This window comes from Megalobrama amblycephala, linkage group LG16 (genome assembly GCF_018812025.1).
Source record: "Megalobrama amblycephala isolate DHTTF-2021 linkage group LG16, ASM1881202v1, whole genome shotgun sequence".
NCBI classification, from domain to species: Eukaryota; Metazoa; Chordata; class Actinopteri; order Cypriniformes; family Xenocyprididae; genus Megalobrama; species Megalobrama amblycephala.
The window spans coordinates 41408172-41428925 of NC_063059.1; the positions used below are offsets into that span (position 1 = coordinate 41408172).

Below are 20754 nucleotides of genomic sequence, written 5' to 3' on the forward strand. Positions count from 1 at the left end.
GACTTTTTTTCTGGTAAAAATACAATTTAAATGCATCCGTTTAAACCAATAAAAATTAAGTTGTTGTTTATTAACTCATCACTTCTAACATATGTACTTAATATAAACTAAACTCCTCAATAAAACATCGTCACCATCAGTCTCTGATCCATTGATGAACTGATTCTTTAATGTGTTTGTACTCTTAGTTTTTCTGACATATACAGTACTGGGAAATACATTAACAGTTCTTGGGAGCAGCTAAATAAAAGTCCTGATGCTCGGATGCTGCCGTAATAACTACATTCATCAGTAACACACCAGTAGCTCATGGTTTTTAAACAGTGCAGTTTTTCCAATAAGAAGATACGAGGGGTGTATCATAACAAACACTGGTTTAATTGAGGCAATAATTAAACTCGATTCAACATTTTGACTTTGTTTTTGCATTTATGTTTAAGTGATATAATGCAAATACGCAATATCACACTCGTAGCCATGCGATATGGCTGTATATCAACACAGATGTGTTTCGGCTGTAGGTAATCACAGCGTGCTGATATACAGCCATATCGCACGGCTACGAGTGTGATATTGCGTTTATACAACAGTTCGACAGCACGACTGTTTAAATAAATAAGAACAACTCTTTTGTGCAGAACTACTTCCTTCTGCCACGGATTCAAATCTCAAGTTGACAGCTTAACAAATGAGTCCAAGCCTCTGTTACTAATTCTGAAACGTCACTTTAGGACTAGTTACGAAGGAACGCTGAGTCGCTTCATTGGAGCTTATTGTATTTTATACAACAGTTCTTTCTGGATCTCAAATCTGATTGGCTGAGAGCTGTACGATATTCTAGTGATAACAGCACTCCTACCTATATATCAGCACGCTGTGATTACCTACGAACGAATCACGGCTGTGCTGATATACAGCCATATCGCACGGCTACTTGTGTGATATTGTTCATATGTAGAGTATTATGAGAGACATTGACTTAAAGTGACTGTTTTACCTGCATCTAGCTGATATTCAAATATAGGTCAATCTTATATTCATAATCACAAAATCAGTTTGATTGTCTTTGTCTTTGTCCTTTTAACAGTTAAGGGGATTTCCCATGACAGTGTTAAACAATGCATTTTTTCTGTTGCATCTTGTAAAATGTTGTTTAAAGTAAAAACTATGTCCTTGTTTCAGTCCATTCTTTGCGTCTTTGCGATTGACTGACTCACTAATAAAGACTATTATTAATAAAGACTAGTATTAATGTAACTTTCACTAAAGTCGAAACCACAGTCACTGACACTAACAGACTCTTTCTCAATACCAAATACAGCATGTTATTTATATAAAACAATTTTTATTGAACAAGAATATTTAAATGAACAACAATAGCCATATAACAGTAAGAAGTTTATACAGTAGGAAATAAACAAGCAAACAGTTCAGTGAAACGTACAAAAGCAGCGCTCTAGTACAGAATTTAGGTTAAATGTAAATATAAAGTTATGAAACTTAATATAGCCCTTAATTCAACATTTTGATATAATGCAAATAAGCAATATCACATGAGTAGCTGTGTGATATGGCAGTGCGATATGATTCGGCTGTAGGTAATCGCAGCTGTGCTGATATACAGCCATATCGCACGGCTACTTGTGTGATATTGCTCATACGTAGAGTATTATGAGAGAGAGAGAGATCGACTTAAAGCGAGTGAATTACCTGCATCTAGCTGATATTCTTCATGTCAATCTTATATTCATAATCACAAAATCAATTTGAATATCCGCTGAGGAAAGCGATATCTTTGTCTTTGTCCTTTTAACAGTTAAGGGGATTTCCCATGTCAGCGCTAGATAATGCATTTGTCAGTTGCTTTTGTAAGATGTTGTTTAAAGTAAAAACAACTCCCTTGTTTCAGTCCCTTTCAAAATAAAAGTATTTGTGACTGATTCATTCACTCATACAGACTTTGCCGCCATCTAATGGTGTATCAATGTAACTTTCACTAAAGTCGAAACCACAATCACAGATTTTCTCCATACCAAATACAGCATGTTATTTATGTAAAACATTATTTATTAAACAATAATATTTAAATGAACAACAATAGGCATATAACAATAAGAAGTTTGTACAATAGAAAATAAACAAGCAAACAGTTCAGTCAAACATACAATAGCAGCGCTAGTACAGAATTTAAGTTCAATGTAAATATAAAGTTATTAAGCTTAATATAGGACTTAATCTAAATCGATTTGCATCTGGAATATGTTATAGATTCATAAAACCAAAGATTGCCCAAAATTAATTATATCTCATGTTTAAACATTATCTAGCGGCAAATTCCCAAAGGACTAGCCGAGATGAAGCATGGCTGGAAAGACCTCTCAGCCAATCAGATTCGATATAGATTGTATAAAAGTAATTATCACATCCCTAAATTTTCTGCGAGAAACACGCATTCGGCTGCTCACAAGTGAATCTGGATGGGCTAACAGAAGGTAATTTCAGTTCTATGAACAGAAAGCAAGGGGTTAAATGAAGAAGAGCGAGAGAAATGCGAGCTAATGACTTTGTTTTGATTGAGTGGTGTTATAAAGCAGAAGCCAGCAGTGACACACACACTCTTACATAAACCCTTCACCCTCATTACATCTGCATAAACAAGACATTTAGAGGTTCCGCTTCTCACACAGGCCTCAGTGTGTGTGTGTGTGTGTGTGTGTGTGTTCATCTCATTCTTTCATGCTTATGCTTTCATGTCTCATTTTTGTCTAAAGTTGGTGGCTGCATTTCAAAGACGTCTGGAAACATTGCCTTAGAAGTCATTTTAAGAGCATTAAGTGTGTTTGAAGACACGTCCACATTGTCACTCCTACGCCACCTGTCTCGTACATGTTCACATTCGCTGCTTCTCGCTCCATCATTTGGTGAGTCATCATTGGCTCTTATCGAGGTTGCCGTGGATACTAACAGCAGCCGTGTGTTTGTGTTATGGATGACGGAGATGCTTTTCCAGACCTGTTGTTTATGAGAAGAATAAAGAATTAATGTTTCCAAAATGACTGCAGAAATGCTGTTATTGAGTTTAATGGACTGCGTTCCTGCAGTTGCACTCAAGAACGTACACGCCTGACTGATTTTATTATTTCATTGCAAAATGTAACTATATTAGCGCCCAGCTCTGTATATAAAGTACATCCATATAAATTGAATATCCAACTTTATCCGCATATGTAAAGTGTGCATAAAAAGATATGTATACTATATAGCAAATCTCAACTGCTTCATTGTTTTATATTGTTGCAAAATGTAAGAGACACCCAAAAATGTTGGGTTAAAAACAACCCAAGTTGGGTTGAAAATGGACAAACCCAGCGGTTGGGTTAAATGTTTGCCCAACCTGCTGGGTAGTTTTATTTAACTCAACCATTGTTTAAAAATGACTATATTTCTTGCTTAAAATGAACCCAAAGAATGTTGCAAATTAACATTTATTAATATGTTTAATAAATGAACATTTATTAAATTGCTTATTAATAAATGTTCACCTTTTGATTATTATTGTTGCCTCTAGTAATTATGTGTCTAATTTTTAATTTCCAACATATTTTGAGTTCATTTTAAGCCAGTCATATTTTTAAACAATACTTGAGTTAAATAAAACTACCCAGCAGGTTGGGTCAAACATTTAACCCAACTGCTGCATTTTTTAAGGGGTTAGATTTTTCTTTTCTTTTTTTTTTTTTTTTTTTTGCGGTGTATAAAGTTAGTTTTTGTAGTACTTTTTCCATCCCATGTGTTCAAAAGAACAAAATTGTCACTTTGTGGGAAATTGGTGTAAAATATCAGTAATAAAAATGTAAGTTGCTGCAATCGGGGTTTTTTTTTCCTCCATCATAAACAAGTTTCGTCTCGGAGCATCAGACGAAACACAAAAAATGCTGTCATGTGATCTTGCGTTCGGATGCTGATGTTTGGGAACGCTTCTGGATGAAATTAAAACAAATCTTTCAGATGACAGACTTTAACTCAGGCATTTCAGAGCCACCAAACCAACATTTGAGATGCTGCAATGCGATTGGTCCGCTGGTTAGTCCAGTTATCCAATCATAGCCTCTACTGAGGCAAAGTCACGCAAGTAATTTTGTTGAGCATCAAGGGATTTCTTCTGTAAATATCTCAATCATTTTGATCAATAAATTTGCCTCAATTGAGTGGATAACTTTTTATGCGCATTTTTAGAATTTATGCAATATCCCAAAATTCGCATAAACATAGGTGGATGGAATCATAGCTATTGACACCTTGCTGTGCTTTAGGAATTGTGGGTACTTTGTAGGTAGTGCAGACTGTTTTTTGCTAGGTGTGCATTGATGCATTGTGGGTAATGTAGTCTTTCTCTGTGGAGTCTGTGCAGTGCACTGTCAGCGGTTCCTCATGTTGCGGGTCGGCGAGGACTGGATCTTCCTCATCTTGCTGGGACTCGTCATGGCGCTGGTCAGCTTTGTTATGGATTTCTGCATCGCCCTCCTATTACAAGGTGAGTGTATGTGTGTGAGGTGAAGATGTCAGGAATTGTCATGATTATTGGCTGTATCTGTTTTTTTTTGGAGTTGCTCTATAATTCATTTAGAGACCACTGACTCACTGATAGAGGAGAACTTTGGACAGTGGAGACACCAACTGTCCAAAGTTGACACTCATGTTTTTGTTAATAACTTTTGGATCGTAAGAAACAAAACTCTTTTTTTCCCCTCTGATTCCTTGACTTGATGACACCTGCACAGTTTCAGCGCAGTGCCACCTATTGGTCAGGAGATATGAAAAATGGCTGTCTTTGCTTATCATTTCTGAACAGTTTGGCCAAAAATCACCATACTCAAATCTCTTTCAGCATACCGAGTCAAACAATACCCATTTTTCCCATGTCAGCCTTTTTGGGCATCGGCCATTTTTAATTTTGTCATGAAATGCTATATTTTACGAATGCATTTGGATAACGTTACGAAACTCGGTATATGTCTTCGACACAATGTCCTGAATGTACTCAAAAAGTTTTGAGGCATTGTGTTCACAAATTATAAAATTTTTGAAAAAAAAAGTTAATTAGTTGAGCCTATTGTCATGAGTGGTCTTGATAGATCCTTTGGATCTTGCCGAAAACATCAATACCAAATCATGCCATAATTGGCCAAACTTCCTGTCTGCCATTTTGATTCATTTGAAATCCTACTTTTTCAAACTCCTCCTAGACCGTTGGTCCGATTTTCACCAAATTAGACTCTGACTAATTTGACTATGCTAGCAAAAATGTATGGATTTTGTGTCGATAGACGAAACCATTTTCATTTACCGCATCAACGAATTTGATGCATGATGCCAAACTTCATCTGAAGCTGTATCTCTGCAAGGCTTTGGCATATTGACACCAAATTTGGTGCGTCTCATTGCCATCCAACACTGACCACACCAAATAAATTTGGTGTCAGCGCCACCTATTGGTCAAAAGTAATAAGGAATTATATTACATTGAAAGTGATTGTGTTTATGGGTTTTCAACCATTCTGCTTAAAATCATCTCCAAATGCCTTGGCCCCAAAGTGCTTGGCACCTTAATTGCTGCTTGCAGCTATATTTTCTGTATTTTAAGCACAAACACGCTACATTTTAATGATATTTTTTTCAGAAAACAAGACTTAATATCTTATATCATTTTGCTTCTCAAGTGAATGTATCTTGATTTAACCCTTATAGGGTCTTTGGGGTCTTTTTAGTAACAAACTAATTGTTTTTAAAAAAAACAAATGTAATTTTACTCTGTTTATTAATGTTTTTGCTTCATATTTGTGCAGTTTTTGGAGGATTTGTATTAAATCCTAATAAATAAATATTTTTTTAAATGTAAAATTCACTTTATAAAAGACCCACATTTTTAACTTTCAAACTTTCATTCATGGGGATAACATGGATAATTTGACATGGTTTAGTGTACGATTTTTTGCCCATCTTTTGGAAAATTCAGTTTTAAAAGTAAAAAAAAATCACTTTTACCAGTAGATGGCTCCACAGCTCAACTATGTGCTATTTGACTGACTGAAAGACATCTTTTCACAAGTATTTTTCTGTTGGATTCATATCTAAATATTATGAAATCACAATTATGACAATAAAAATTACTTTTTTGTCAAAGTTTAACTTTTTTTTTTTTTTTAGGTTTTTCAAAAATGTTGATTTTGATCAAAAAAGTAGCTTTTATTGTCATAATTGTGATTTTATAATATTTAGATATGAATCTAAGTGAAAAAACTTGTGAAAAGATGTCTTTCAGTCAGTCAAACAGCAAATAGTGGAGCTCTGCAGCATCTACTGGTAAAAATGATATTTTTTTTACTTTTAAAACTGCATTTTCCAAAAGATGGACAAAAATCTTACACTAAACCATGTCAAATTATCCATGTTATCCTCATGAATGAAATTTAGAAATGTGGGTCTTTTATAAAGTGAATTTTACATAAACTGTTTTTGTATAAAAACCTACTCAACAAAATATTTTTTTTATTTATTTATATACATTTAAAAAAATATGATAAATTCTCCAAAAACTGCACATATGTAGAGTTAATAATTTTAATAAACAGAGTAAAATGAAAAAAATTATTTTGTTACAAAATTACATTTTTTTGCCTGGTCTGTGGAGACCCCAAATACTTCCCAAACGAAACTGCACAAGGGTTAAGAATGTTTAGATCTTTTTAATGGAAAACAAAAAATTTTTTTTTTGCATTGTAGATGCTTTGTCATTTATCTAATTAAAATTTTACAGTACATACACGCATCCTGTAAGTTTCTACTTGTGTGTTCTGCTTTCTACAGCACAGAAGTGGATGTACGGTGGTTTGGACAGTAACGTTGTCCTGCAGTATTTGGCTTGGGTCACGTATCCTGTGGTTCTCATCAGTTTCTCTGCAGGCTTCACACACATAGTAGCACCTCAGGCCGCTGGTGAGACACACTTACATTCACACACTCATAAGAGGTTTCCGTTCTTCTTCATAATTCAGCGTTTGTGTCTCAATCAGGGTCTGGTATTCCTGAAATGAAGACGATTCTCAGAGGAGTGGTGCTGAAGGAATATCTCACATTGAAAACATTTGTGGCCAAAGTGGTTGGACTGACCTGTGCGCTGGGCAGTGGTTTGCCTCTGGGCAAGGAGGTGAACATATGTATTTTTCATATGTGATCAATGTGTTTTTAGCTTGAGATCTAATTTACCTGCCCTCGGTGTTGTTGTAGTGTCCCTGCTTTGTTTTGGATTCATCACAAGCCTTAAGTGTGTGTGTTTTCTATCCTGTAGGGTCCGTTTGTGCACATTGCCAGTTTGTGTGCTGCTCTTCTCTGCAAATTCATGTCTTTCTTTGGTGGAATTTATGAGGTAATTAAAACAAAGTTTCATAGCCTGCAATTTTAAGCTGAATCCTCTAATAGTACTAAATGGAGTACACATAAAATTGGTTTTAAGGATCTTTGGTCATATTTTGTATCAAAGTGAAGTATTGATCACTTTATATTAGGTGTCTTTAACTACTATGCATGTCAAAAAACATAAAATAATTGTTATTATTGAGCAGATGTTGTATTGCAGAACACTTGTGCTGCTATTGAGGTGGATACGGGTAAGGTTAGGACAGGTTTGGTGGTATGGGTAGGTTTAAGGGTGCATACTAAGTTGTAATTAGTATGTAATTCCAGAGATTAATTACAACTGTGAATTACATTCAGGTATTTTTTAAATAAGTGCAATGTAAAAACATGTACTTAGACAATAATTATGGATGTACCCAACAGATTTATTGAACTATTGGCTCCTGTTTAGTTCATTTGTGTGAATGTTCTTTAATTAGACATATTTCTCTAAACTAAAATCGATAAAGCCATTTGAACAAGTAAGTTTTGCCATGCAGCACCATAAAGATAATTTCATTAAAATGCATTCAAAGTTTGAATGCTGTCTTTTATCCATGCTGTATAAATAAAACATTGCATTATAGTGTTTTTAACTGAAATCCAGTAAATAAATCCACCATTACAGTAAAGAAAATCAAATGGAAAAAAAAAAATACCAAAAAAAACTTAAATGCAACTATTTTGGTGCAAGACACATTGACTATCAGTGACTACATTTACATGCACCCTCATAATGCAATTATAATGAAATTTAGGCAATATTGCAAATAAACTTTACCTCATGTAAACACATTAGTTTGATAAAATTTATGCAATTAACCTCATAATCGTAGCCATAATAATGGTAAAATATATGGCATATGCCATTTTTAATCGCCATAAACAGGCATGTAAACACTTTAAAGGTGCCGTAGAATGTGTTTTCAAAAGATGTAATATAAGTCTAAGGTGTCCCCTGAATGTGTCTGAAGTTTCAGCTCAAAATACCCCATAGATTTATTTTTTTTTATTCATTTTTTTAACTGCCTATTTTGGGACATCATTAAATATGCGCCGATTCAGGCTGCGGCCCCTTTAAATTCTTGTGCTCCCCGCCCCCCAAGCTCGCGCTTGCCTTAAACAGCCTAAACAAAGTTCACACAGCTAATATAACCCTCAAATGGATCTTTACAAAGTGTTCATCATGCAGCATGTCTAATCACGTAAGTATAGTATTTATTTGGATGTTTACATTTGATTCTGAATGAGTTTGATAGTGCTCTGTGGCTAAAGCTAACATTACACACTGTTGGAGAGATTTATAAAGAATGGAGTTGTGTTTATGAATTATACAGACTGCAAGTGTTTAATAATGAAAATAATGACAGTCTTATCTCTGTGAATACAGTAATAAACGATGGTAACTTTAACCACATTTAACAGTACATTAGCAACATGCCAACGAAACATTTAGAAAGACAATTCACAAATATCACTAAAAATATCATGATATCATGGATCATGTCAGTTATTATTGCCTCATCTGCCATTTTTCACTATTGTTCTTGCTTGCTTACCTAGTCTGATGATTCAGCTGTGCACAGATCCAGACGTTAATACTGGCTGCCCTTGTCTAATGCTTGATCATGGGCTGGCATATGCAAATATTGGGGGTGTACATATTAATGATCCCGACTGTTACGTAACAGTCGGTGTTATGTTGCGATTCGCCTGTTTTTCGGAGGTCTTTTAAAAAAATGAGATTTATATAAGAAGGAGGAAACAATGGAGTTTGAAACTCAGTGTATGTCATTTCCATGTACTGAACTCTTGTTGTTCAACTATGCCAAGGTAAATTCAATTTTTCATTCTACGGCACCTTTACTGGCATCAATTCCACACAAAATGACCAAATGTTCTCATGACGAGTATGTGACGTTTTCATGCGCAAGTTTGTGAACACAGCAGTAAAGAAGGCATCATATTTTTGCGGTGCTGAAGAAACGTCTTTTGCGCGACATGAATATAATGCAGTATATTAATATTGAAAAACACTGAAATTAAGACATTTTAGGCACATCACTGAAAAAATCCTATACGTCCATAGAAATAAAGGGTTTTGCATTTGACATAAGTGGACTTAAGAGAAACATTTGTCCAATAATGCCTCTCGTTAGACTTTTTAATCATCATGGGTAACTGCTGCTGATGTAAAGTTTGGTTAAATTTAAAAACGGTTTTGTTATTCCAGTTTCTAATTAGAAGATGAACAGAGGTTTAACAGATCCACCAAAGTCAAGTGTATATGTTGTTTTATTTTTATTTGTTTATTTATTCAATTTTAACCAAAAATATTTGATTTGTATTGTACATTAGGGAAAATGACAGTCCTTCTTACCTTGTGAAACCCTTAATATTTATTTCTGGGAAGAGAGAGTTTGTGTGTGTGTGTGTGTGTGTGTGTGTGTGTGTGTGTGTGTGTGTGTGTGTGTTCGAAATGAATCTAAAATGTGTTTATTTTCGTATTTCTCTTGATGAAGTTTTCCTTTTGTGAGGATAAAACTAACAGCGATATCCATCTCTGAATAGATTTACCAAATACAGGTGTGTGTCTATATGTGTGTATCGGTTTGTAGATAGTGTGATAGATGGTGTGTGTTCCGTAAGTGAGTTTTTGTAATTAGATTTTTTTATTGTGATTGTGTTGGTGTATTAAATGGTCCTAGATTGTGCTGGTGTGTGTGTATACTTCTATTTGTATGTGGTGTGTGTGTGTTTGTGTGTGTTAAACAAAACCAGCCAAGTAGTCTGTTGTCGTATATTAAATTTTCTATTGTGTGTGTGTTGAACAGAATGAGTCCAGAAACATTGAGATGCTTGCAGCTGCCTGTGCTGTCGGAGTCGGATGCTGCTTTGCCGCTCCTATTGGAGGTGAAAACTGTGATTTATTTGGGATAAAAGATCTACAAATGTCCCTAAAGCAAAACTGAACAAAAAATATATATAAAAATAATATTAAATATGTGTGTGTGTTTCAGGTGTATTATTCAGCATCGAGGTCACCTCCACATTTTTCGCCGTACGAAACTACTGGCGTGGATTCTTCGCTGCTACGTTCAGTGCCTTTATCTTCAGAGTCCTGGCAGTGTGGAACAGAGATGAAGGTGTGTGTTATAAAGTGCTGTGTGTTATATGCTACTTTAAAGGTTGCTAGTTTTGTTTTGATTTCTCCTACAACAGGTTTACATGCATCCAAGGTCAAAAAACACTTTTATTTTCTCATAATATTCATTGCAGCATCAGCTCTTTTCTCTCAGTGTCTGAAACGGTTCGTTTGAAGATTCTGTGTCTAAACCCCGCCTTTCTAAGATCCTGCTCTGCTCTGATTGGTCAGAAACCAAACTTCCATTAGCATATCTGAATCTGAGCTCTTGATTCACAGTGATACGAACAGTAACGATGGCGTCGGGTTTACCGTATCAACCTCATCAAAGTGGATTTGCTTTGGCAGCAGAAAACAGCGTCTTCTCGACATGAACAACACGAACCAAACTCTTCCAATCTCAGATACAACTACAGTGATTGAGGGCGGGGCAAAGAGACACTGTTCAGAGCAGCCAATGAAAACCACAGGCTGGATTTATGCAAATGAGTTACAAACCTAGGTAGATTCAGCAGGAAGTGAGACTGAATTACTGACGACTCCTTTCAGTTCAGAATCGATTCTTTCTTTTGGGAGACAAAAACTCTTAATCTCAACTTTGATCTTTGAAACTTTGCAGACCTTTAACATTCAGAAACATCTCCGTTACACACTGCATGAAAGAGAATATACCAAAAAGCATAAAAGGGGCTCTTTATATGCTTTAAAACACACATTATGTACTTGTATTATGTTGAGTGTTAAAGGAATCTTCTCTCTCTCTCTCTCAGAGACGATCACGGCTCTCTTTAAAACACGGTTCAGGCTGGACTTCCCTTTTGACCTCCAGGAGCTTCCAGCCTTTGCTGTCATCGGGTCAGTTCTGCCTCTTTTGTTCTTGTTTCTTCATTTCTCGTGTACCAGCTCTTAATAATTTTCTTAGTATATCTTTCTGGGTTTCCAGTAGAAATATCTAAACGATAACACATACATTTTGTAAAGAAACTAAGTTAAAGGATAAAAAGTTAAAGGGGTCATGAATTGAGAAATCAACTTTTCCTTGATGTTTTGACGTATATTAGATGTCACTGTACTATTAAAAACATCCAGAGCTCAAAACTTCAGACTCAACTCTCAGAAAATGACTCGTTTCAGATTTATTATGTCATAGTGCGCCTCTGCTGAAGATGATCGACGCCCACTTCTACATCATCACGTCTTTAGCCCCGCCCACCAATTCACACATAACATAGTAGTTAATACGAGACAGACACAAAAACCATAGAGACGCCTCTGAGGATTACAAGTGGCAAGTTGCATCCTAACATTAAGAAAGCGTGGATGAACTTTATTTTTAACGACGTTCCAGTCAGACACTGTTCGTTTGTTCGCTTCATTTTACTTCGTGTTAGTTTTTTTTTAACAAAACACAGTTGTGCGCAGGCTTTTCAGAGAGACCGAGAATAAAAGATGATGCAGTGCCGACTATATTGGATCCACGACACACAAGTGTGAGTAACAGTGTTTTTACCATGTGTCACTATTGCTTTGTCTGATACAGATCGCTTGATGTACAATTTTTTTTTTTTTATTCTGTAGCGCCGCAGTCAAACTGAATACTGGTGATGTGCTGTTCTTTCCTTTGCTTCAGCATTTTTGGGGTTATCATACACTGCCCTCCAAAAGTTTGGAAACACCCCTGGCAAAGTGTGATTTTGGACGATATCAGCATAAATCATTATCATTTTTTTGATGCAAATACATTATTTGACATTATCATTGAAGACCAGCATAAATAATTTTCATTTTGATTACATAATAATGGCAATATATACATGTCAAAGTCAGACTTCGCCAGCTGTGATGCCTGGTTACTGGTTTAATCTTGGTCCAGGTTTTTGGGTCAGCACACCTTAATATCTTCAACAATTGATTGCCAATTAAGTTTAGAATACAATGAACCAATCAGAGCCCAGTTTAGGTCAGATAGCTGCTAATGCTGGATATTTTGATGAAGTTTTTTCTATTTATAAACTGTTTATGTAATAAAATATGTTTCGTAGTTTGTGTTGTCCCTCATCAGTGCAAAATTATCACAAATTAAAAAAGGATTCATGCCAATATTGTCCAAAACCCCACTTTTCGAGGGCGTTTCCAAACTTTTGTAGATCAGTGTATACAGATGAAAGCACATAGAGAAGCCTGTTTTTGTTGTTGTTTTAATCTGTGATTCGCTGTAATCCTGAATTAAAGCTTCAGTGAGTGACATCTTCTGTTTTGTCATCAGTAAGACATTAAAACACATTTAATTTTATTTAAAACTGCAAATGACAATGTACGATTTTCACTTTATCAAAAAGCATGAACTAAGAATAGCTTATAAGAACAACAGTGTGTCAAACAATGGTGCATTCATTCATAATTCAAGTTATCATTTGTCATCTATAACTTTTAACACTAAGTATTTAAACTTTATTTGCCACAACCAAGCATATGTAATACGCATGTTTCATTTTCAACTATGTAACGAGACATTGGAAGTTTTCAAAACAATGTAATGGCAGGGATGTTGAAAATTATTTTAATATGCAAAACTGTTAGCCAATCACAGCAGTGGGCGTTTACTTCCAACTCTTGAATGAGACACGCCCATCAAAACAGAGTGTTTCAAAAACAGGACAGAAAATAGGATGAAATTAGGGTGTTTTTTGATGTAAAAACCTTGATAACATTAAAAGTGGAACATTATAAAATGTACAAAAATGCAGTTCATGACCCCTTTAAGAAGTGTTTGATAAACACATTTCTCATCAGTTACATCAGAAATGTTCAACAGCTGTGTCAGATTGGTTAAGTAACATTACCCAGAGTCCACTTGAAGAACTTTTGTTAATATTTAAGAATCTGTGATTTATTCAGCATCTGTTTATTTTGATGCTCAGTGCTGAACTTAAATGCTTACATTTATGTAATGCTTCATTTGTTAACATTAGTTAAAATGAACTAACGATGAACAACACTTCTACAGCATTTATTAATCTTCGTTACTTTAAGTAATTGTTAGAGTAAACCGTAAGTATTATAAAGCGTGAAGAAATGTCTCCATCTAATTGTTCATGTACATGTTTTAGACACTTTGTACCCAACAGATATTTGATGAAAGCACACACAATCTTGTAATGAACTGTATTATGAATGATTTATTCATGAGCATGTTTGTCCCGTTCATAATGAATATGCATGATGTCACTCATCATTTTCTCTCTCTCTCTGCAGAATCGCCAGCGGGTTTGGTGGAGCGTTATTTGTGTATTTGAACAGGCTAATTGTTCAGTTTATGCGAAAACAGAAAACTATTAACAAGTTCCTCATGAAGAAGTGAGTGTTTCCTGTGTGTCTGCTTGTTTCTCTGTAATTGTGAGTGCAGAATGTCTGAAAATATACATCCAGGGATGCTTTTTTAAAAATCCTTTTTAACTGATAGTGTAGTTGAACCTCTTACTGGTGTTATTTTTGTACTAGTTATAAAATATCTTGAAGAGCCCCTATTGTGCTTTTTGGGATATTAACCTTTCATGCAGTGTGTAAATAATGTAAATAATGTCATTAATTACTCAACCTCGTGTCGTTCCACACCTGTAAGACCATCGTTCATCTTAAGAACACAAATTAAGATATTTTTGATGAAATCCGATGTCTCAGTGAAGCCTGCGTATCCAGCAATGACATTTCCTCTCTCAAGATCCATTAATGTACTAAAAACATATTTAAATCAGTTCATGTGAGTACAGTGGTTCAATATTAATATTATAAAGTGACGAGAATATTTTTGGTGCACCAAAAAAAACAAAATAACGACTTATTTAGTGATGGCCGATTTCAAAACACTGCTTCAGGAAGCTTCAGAGCGTTATGAATCAGTGTGTCGAATCATGATTCGGATCACGTGTCAAAACGGCAAATTGCTGAAATCATGTGACTTTGGCGCTCCGAACCGCTGATTCGACACGCTGATTCATTATGCTCCGATGCTTCCTGAAGCAGTGTTTTGAAATCAGCCATCACTATATAAGTCGTTATTCTGTTTTTTTGGCGCACCAAAAATATTCTCGTGGCTTTATAATATTAATATTGAACCACTGTACTCACATGAACTGATTTAAATATGTTTTTAGTACATTAATGGATCTTGAGAGAGGAAATGTCATTGCTGGCTATGCAGGCCTCACGGAGCCATCAGATTTCATCAAAAATATCTTAATTTGTGTTCTGAAGATGAATGAAGGTCTTATGGGTGTGGAACGACATGAGGGTGAGTAATTAATGACATTATTTTCATTTTTGGATGAACTAACCCTTTAACATCGTAACATCATTACTTTTCGTATCACTGTGAATCAAGTGCTGAGGAAGATCTGAAATTCAGATATGGTAATGAGCATTTGGTTTCCGACCAATCAAAATAGACAGGGCCTTCTGACCAATCAGAGCAGAGTGGGCTCTCAGAAAGGCAGGGTTTAGAAAAACTGAATCCTTGATCGAACCGTTTCAGACACTGAGAGAAAAGAGCTGATGCTGCAGTGGATATTATGAGAAAATAAAAATGTTTTTGACCTTGGATGAATGTAAACTTGTTGTAGGAGACACAACAAGATTAGGAATCTTTAAAATGCCATAATATGGGCACTTCTAAAATTCCCCAAAGCTTGCTGAAAGCGATCGAATTAGACTGCAGTTATTATATTACAATTATCTTAATTTCAGAACAGTGAAGGTCTATTGACAAGTATAATATCACAAGTGTTTGTGTGTCTGATTCGTGTGCAGGCGTCTGTTGTATCCCGCCCTGGTCACACTACTGATTTCAACGCTTACTTTCCCTCCGGGCTTTGGGCAGTTCATGGCCGGACAGGTAACACACACACACACACACTCGTGCACACACATACACACACACACACACACACACACACACACACACACACCCCCTCTACACAATATGTGTTTGTTCCCCAGGCTGTTAAATCCATCCTGTTAATAACCTTAATGAGACAGTTGAGAGAAACATGAGGCGTTCATTAATCAATCTTAACAGCACACACTCGTATAAAATACAGAATAAGGCATCAACTCACAATCTCACACACACACACACACACACACACACACACACTCATATAAAATACAGAATATGGCAATAAAATACACCATTAGCAGCGTATGACTGCACTTTTTTTTCAGTCTGTATTTTCATCTTGTTTTATAGTAAGATATCTAAACATCTGTAAAAAGGAAGTGGAAACACTTTACAATAATGTTTCATGTGTTATCATTGCATTAACTAACAATGAGCAATATATTCTTACAGCATTTATTAACTTTGTTAATTCTAGTTGAAAATGTTCATGTTAATTTTAGTTCACAGTGCATTGACTAATGTTAACACATACAACTTTTGATCTTAAAAAAGGTTTGAATAAATTCTGAGAATAACAGTAAGTAAGATTAATAAATGCTGTAAAAATATTGTTCGTTGTTAATTCATGTTTTTGTAAAGTGTTACCCATGATGTTTTCTTGAGAAAAAAAAATTAAGATGGGAATTTTGTTTTGTCAACTCCCTTAAGTTAAGTTAATATTTCAGTATTTTAACAACACATTTGCATGTAAATATTTCTTCCTTCAGTAAGTGTTTTATCTATAAATTGTACATTTTTACGATTGAATTGATTATTAGATTTTCATCAACCCACAAACTCCTGTTTGGGAAATCCTGGTGTATGATAATAAATCTTGATTTCAGATAATATATCTTCTTCAGTCGATTTTTGTCTTACCTGTTTACCTTATTGGCGCATATATATATATACATTTAATTTGTTTCAGCATAAATCTAACAGTAATATTGTGAGGTTTATGTTTAAAATAAGCAAGTGAATACTAAGCCTTCTGTTAATAACATGCATTTTTCTTTCTAGCTTACACAAAAGGACACCCTGGTTTCATTTTTTGACAATCGCACTTGGACAAAGCAAGGAATCACAGAAGACTTTAATTATGACAGTCACTCGGTCGCCTGGAAACACCCGCAGGCTAATGTCTTTGTGATCCTCGTCATCTTCATCGTTATGAAGGTACATAAACACATGTAAACACTAATTTTTTATTCAGAAATCTGTCTTTTGATTGTTTGTTTTAAAGGGCTCACATAATTTGAACAGAATTTTGATGTTCTATGAAAACATTCCGTAACTTTCAGAACTCTTCTCCAGAACATCTGTTGGTGCTAAAATGATTATTCATGAGCTCATTAACAAATCAACATCCATTCAGCATTTAGCAGCTTCAGCCGCCCTGATGAATGACCGTGTGAGTTACATTAGCCAATCACACGTACTGTACGTATAGAAGGGGCGTTTACACTGGCACTGATTTGAGCGACAGGAGATTTCAATATCCTCAAAAAACAAAACAAAATCCGTTCCATGCTCCCAGCCATATAAGTCACTGGCTAAGGAAAACAAGAGTGTGTTTGTGAAGACTTGGATCGCTCGCTAAGTGTGTCGCCCTGGCAACCTCATCAGAACCCAGTCGAAACCTGTCACAGCACAGGAAGTGATGTCGTCAGCGTTGCCATGGGGACAAGTGCCCTCCCTGTGTGTCCTTTTTTCTGAACAGGAACCTTTGACTTAACCGGTGTGGTTTAATCTTGGATAAAGTTTGGGGCAGATTTGTCCCTAGAAGACCGCAAAATCTGACAAAACCTCCCTTTGGAAGTACACTTTAGAAGAAAGATATAACTAATTAAATTCTATTTTTTTAAATTCTAAAATTCTAGTTTTATACTAGAATAAAATAAAAAAAAGTTTTTTATGGGTAGGTTTAATCTTTGGGTTACTCGCTAGTAATTAAAAATAGATGAATAAAAAACAATTCCTCATTAATATATATAGTAGCAAGGATGCAATATATTGTTCAAAAGTGACAGTAAAGACATGTATAATGTATCAAAACTTTCTAAATTATATATGTATATATAAAATATTATTACACACACACAATTATTCAGACACTTTGACCTGACCATGTTTTGCTTAAGTGTTATCTGACATAATTAAGATTAATGTTTTTCTTACACAGTTTAACTCATTTTTTATCACCATTTTTTAAACTATAGTGAATAAACTGAAATAATTGATGAAATGTTCAAGGTGTCGGAATACATTTTGGTTTGACTGTATATATATATGCTCTTCTCTCCACCTGCCCCATCATTCCTTCAGATATATATATATATGTATATATTATGCCCTGGATATAATCACTGAAGGAATACCAGGGCAGGTGGAGAGAAAGAGAAGAGCAGATTTCGGCAGTATCTCTCCAGTTTTCAGTGCCAAGAGAGAGAGCATCTGAGAGAAAGAAAGGAAGGAAAGAGAGAATATTATGCAATGATCTCTCTATCCACCCACAGCTTTCAAACGCTCTCCAGCATAACTCACAAAACACTTATGTAACATTCTCACTCTATCCCACCTCAACCTCCACCAGGAGCTGTTCTGTTCTCGCAGGAACCATTGATTGTGCTCCGCGTGTGTGTTTGTTCTTGTGTCTGCTTTAGTGCGTGACTTTCTCTCTTAATTAACTTCTGTTGCTGGTGTGTGAATCAGCCAATTAGATTGTTTTTCTAATTACACACAGTTCATTTCAGGATTCACCTCACATTCAGTACCAAGTGACAAGTGGGTGTGTGTTTTACCTTTATCTCTGTGTGTGTGTTCATATGTCTAATTAACAAATCATCCGATATTCTATTTCCAGATTGGAACAAAAGTTCAAAATTGTTGATTTTGTGTGATTTGGCGTGTTTGTGTGTTGCCATTTGCCTCATATAATTAATTTATCTGTCTCAAAAAAAGTATTATTAAAATGAAAGGTGACTTTCATTTTCTTGTGGTGTTCACTAATGAGATCCCACGCACAATACACACTTTTATCATTTTGTTCTTTTACAAAGAAGTTTTGTCAAAGTTCTGTTTCAGGGCAGTAAGGACTGCCCAATAGCCTGGGGTCAGTATAAAAAACGCTCGGGACAGTTGACAGAACTGTCACTAGCCCAGTCGGTCATGGAAGTTTATCATTTTGCACGTGTTTTTAAGTATCGTCAATTTAAACATTCAAGTGATTTTTTTTTTTAACCATTCAGATTCAATTGCAAGAAGATGCGAAAGCACTTTCTGTGCACATCGAAAACAGTGTGTGAGTACTGAATTGAGTTCTCGTTCGTGTTTTCTTCTGCTTGGCCGAAAAAATACTGAACATAAACAGATGAGAAAGAAAACACGCATCCAACAGTATATTGGATCCGTGCATTTGGTCTTAAAGTGACAGCAGCCTAATATTCCTGCTGCCTTCTGTGCCATTATTGTTAACCAAACAACAAAAGACAATGAGAAATCCACTCACTGATCTTGACTGAACAACTTTTGTAGCTTTAACATATTTAATTTATACAGAATACTATGCAGCGTCATTTTACATTTGATTATTAAATTACTGTACCTGAATACTGTTAGACAGACTTATCTAAAAAACTTAAAGCACAGTTTATTTCATTTGCATCTTTATGTTGTAATTATTGGAGCAGTTGCTTGTAATTTGTTTGTTTGTTCTTATTTTATTATTAAAGACTCACTTATCTTCAATAATGTTTGAACTTTATATTAGTTAGGCTAGTCGTTTTTGGTGTGGTATCGAAATTGAAATCAATCAAGAATTGTGAAATTTATAAAAAAGTTTGATGGCTTATTTATTGGGAAAAAAAAAAAAAAAAAGTATTTATTTATTGGTAGGGCCAAACATTCTTAGCATTGAGCCCTGTGTTTCCTTGCCGTTAAATGTATTTTGAAAATATAATGTAAAATTTTAATTATAAATAATTCTAATTTTTAATTTCTAGAAATTATTCTTTAACTGATTATTTATTTCTTGTCTTGTAATGTGCTGATCTTTGACACGATTGAGGATAAAACTGACAGAAGTAGCTTTTTGTTTTGCTGGATGTAAACTGAGTGGTTTTCATGATTCTTTTATATTTACACATTTACATCTGACATTTATTTAATTTTCTATTTTAGTGTGATGAGGAAATCATACAATCTACGCATGAAATGTCATGCAGATGACAGGCATGACAGATTTTGCGTCAGATGTAAAACGAATGGTTGATCTGTAAGGATATTTGTGGATTTTGATATGTTGTGACGCACACAGGGCGCATGTGTGAATATCACACCCCTCTGGTTTGTCATATGGCAGGCTATTGTGTGTGGAGAGACAGTCGTCTGCAGGCACGCAGACAGGCCTGATACGTGAGCTGCAGTCTCCTCCTCGCATACTCACTGATCCAAACAAACTGTTTGAAAGTTCCGAATTGGAATTCTCACTTTGAATGTGTTACATTTAAATCGCTTTTTTGTTTTTGCTCTGGGCTATTTTGAGTTTCAATTTCATACGGGTGTGTCACTGCCATTGTTCTGTAACAATGTAATTTTGTCACACTACGCTACATGTTGGAAGAAGTAGCTTGTTAATGGAAAAAAACTGAATTACTGTCATGCTAGTGAAAAATGAATTCTACCAAGATAATAGCTTTACCACTTTTAGTTAGTTAATCCCTCAACACTGATGGTATTATTGGCTAATATTCTCCTCTCTCCTTGGTTACAGCAGCAGAAAAGTTGTTGCAGAGGTATTGGATTTTGGTGAAATATTACAAAAAAGTGTTTGTGTTTAAATGAGAGTTACTGTTGTCTCTCGTGCAGTTCTGGATGTCTGCTTTAGCCACAACTCTTCCTGTACCTTGTGGAGCCTTCATGCCTGTTTTTGTCATTGGTAAGTGTGCGTATGGTTTTCTTTTAAAATATTGCTTTTTAAGGCAAGACGCCCCAGGTGAATAGGTTAAAAAAACTTCTCACCATAATTCCCTAGTTGATTAATCGCAGTAGATTAAGACAGTTTTAAATATGCAAATAAGGCATTATCAAATTAAAATGTATAATAAATAATTTGCATATGTTTCATCTGATTATTATTTATTTAATTTGCATATATTTCCAGAACATAAATCTGAATGAACATTGGCTAAAGCCAGATTAAAAATTCTTCTTTCATTTT

At 35.1% G+C, this 20754-nt stretch overlaps 1 protein-coding gene across 3 annotated transcripts in view; it reads left to right on the forward strand.

Annotated features, from left to right (window-relative positions):
- The window catches only part of clcn2b (chloride channel, voltage-sensitive 2b), a 70950-nt gene that overhangs the window by 26736 nt on the left and 23460 nt on the right, over window positions 1-20754 (forward strand). For 2 of the 3 annotated variants that reach the window (XM_048159691.1, XM_048159693.1), the window contains exons 3-14: window positions 1-13; window positions 4403-4534; window positions 6868-6996; window positions 7074-7207; window positions 7349-7426; window positions 10290-10368; window positions 10476-10601; window positions 11371-11455; window positions 13856-13957; window positions 15407-15491; window positions 16557-16712; window positions 20403-20472. The exon at window positions 1-13 is cut by the window's left edge and continues 32 nt beyond it. In XM_048159691.1, coding sequence (XP_048015648.1) covers window positions 1-13; window positions 4403-4534; window positions 6868-6996; window positions 7074-7207; window positions 7349-7426; window positions 10290-10368; window positions 10476-10601; window positions 11371-11455; window positions 13856-13957; window positions 15407-15491; window positions 16557-16712; window positions 20403-20472 — 1189 coding nt within the window. The remainder of the gene's footprint in view (window positions 14-4402; window positions 4535-6867; window positions 6997-7073; window positions 7208-7348; window positions 7427-10289; window positions 10369-10475; window positions 10602-11370; window positions 11456-13855; window positions 13958-15406; window positions 15492-16556; window positions 16713-20402; window positions 20473-20754) is intronic. The other variant, XM_048159692.1, reaches the window with a different exon arrangement.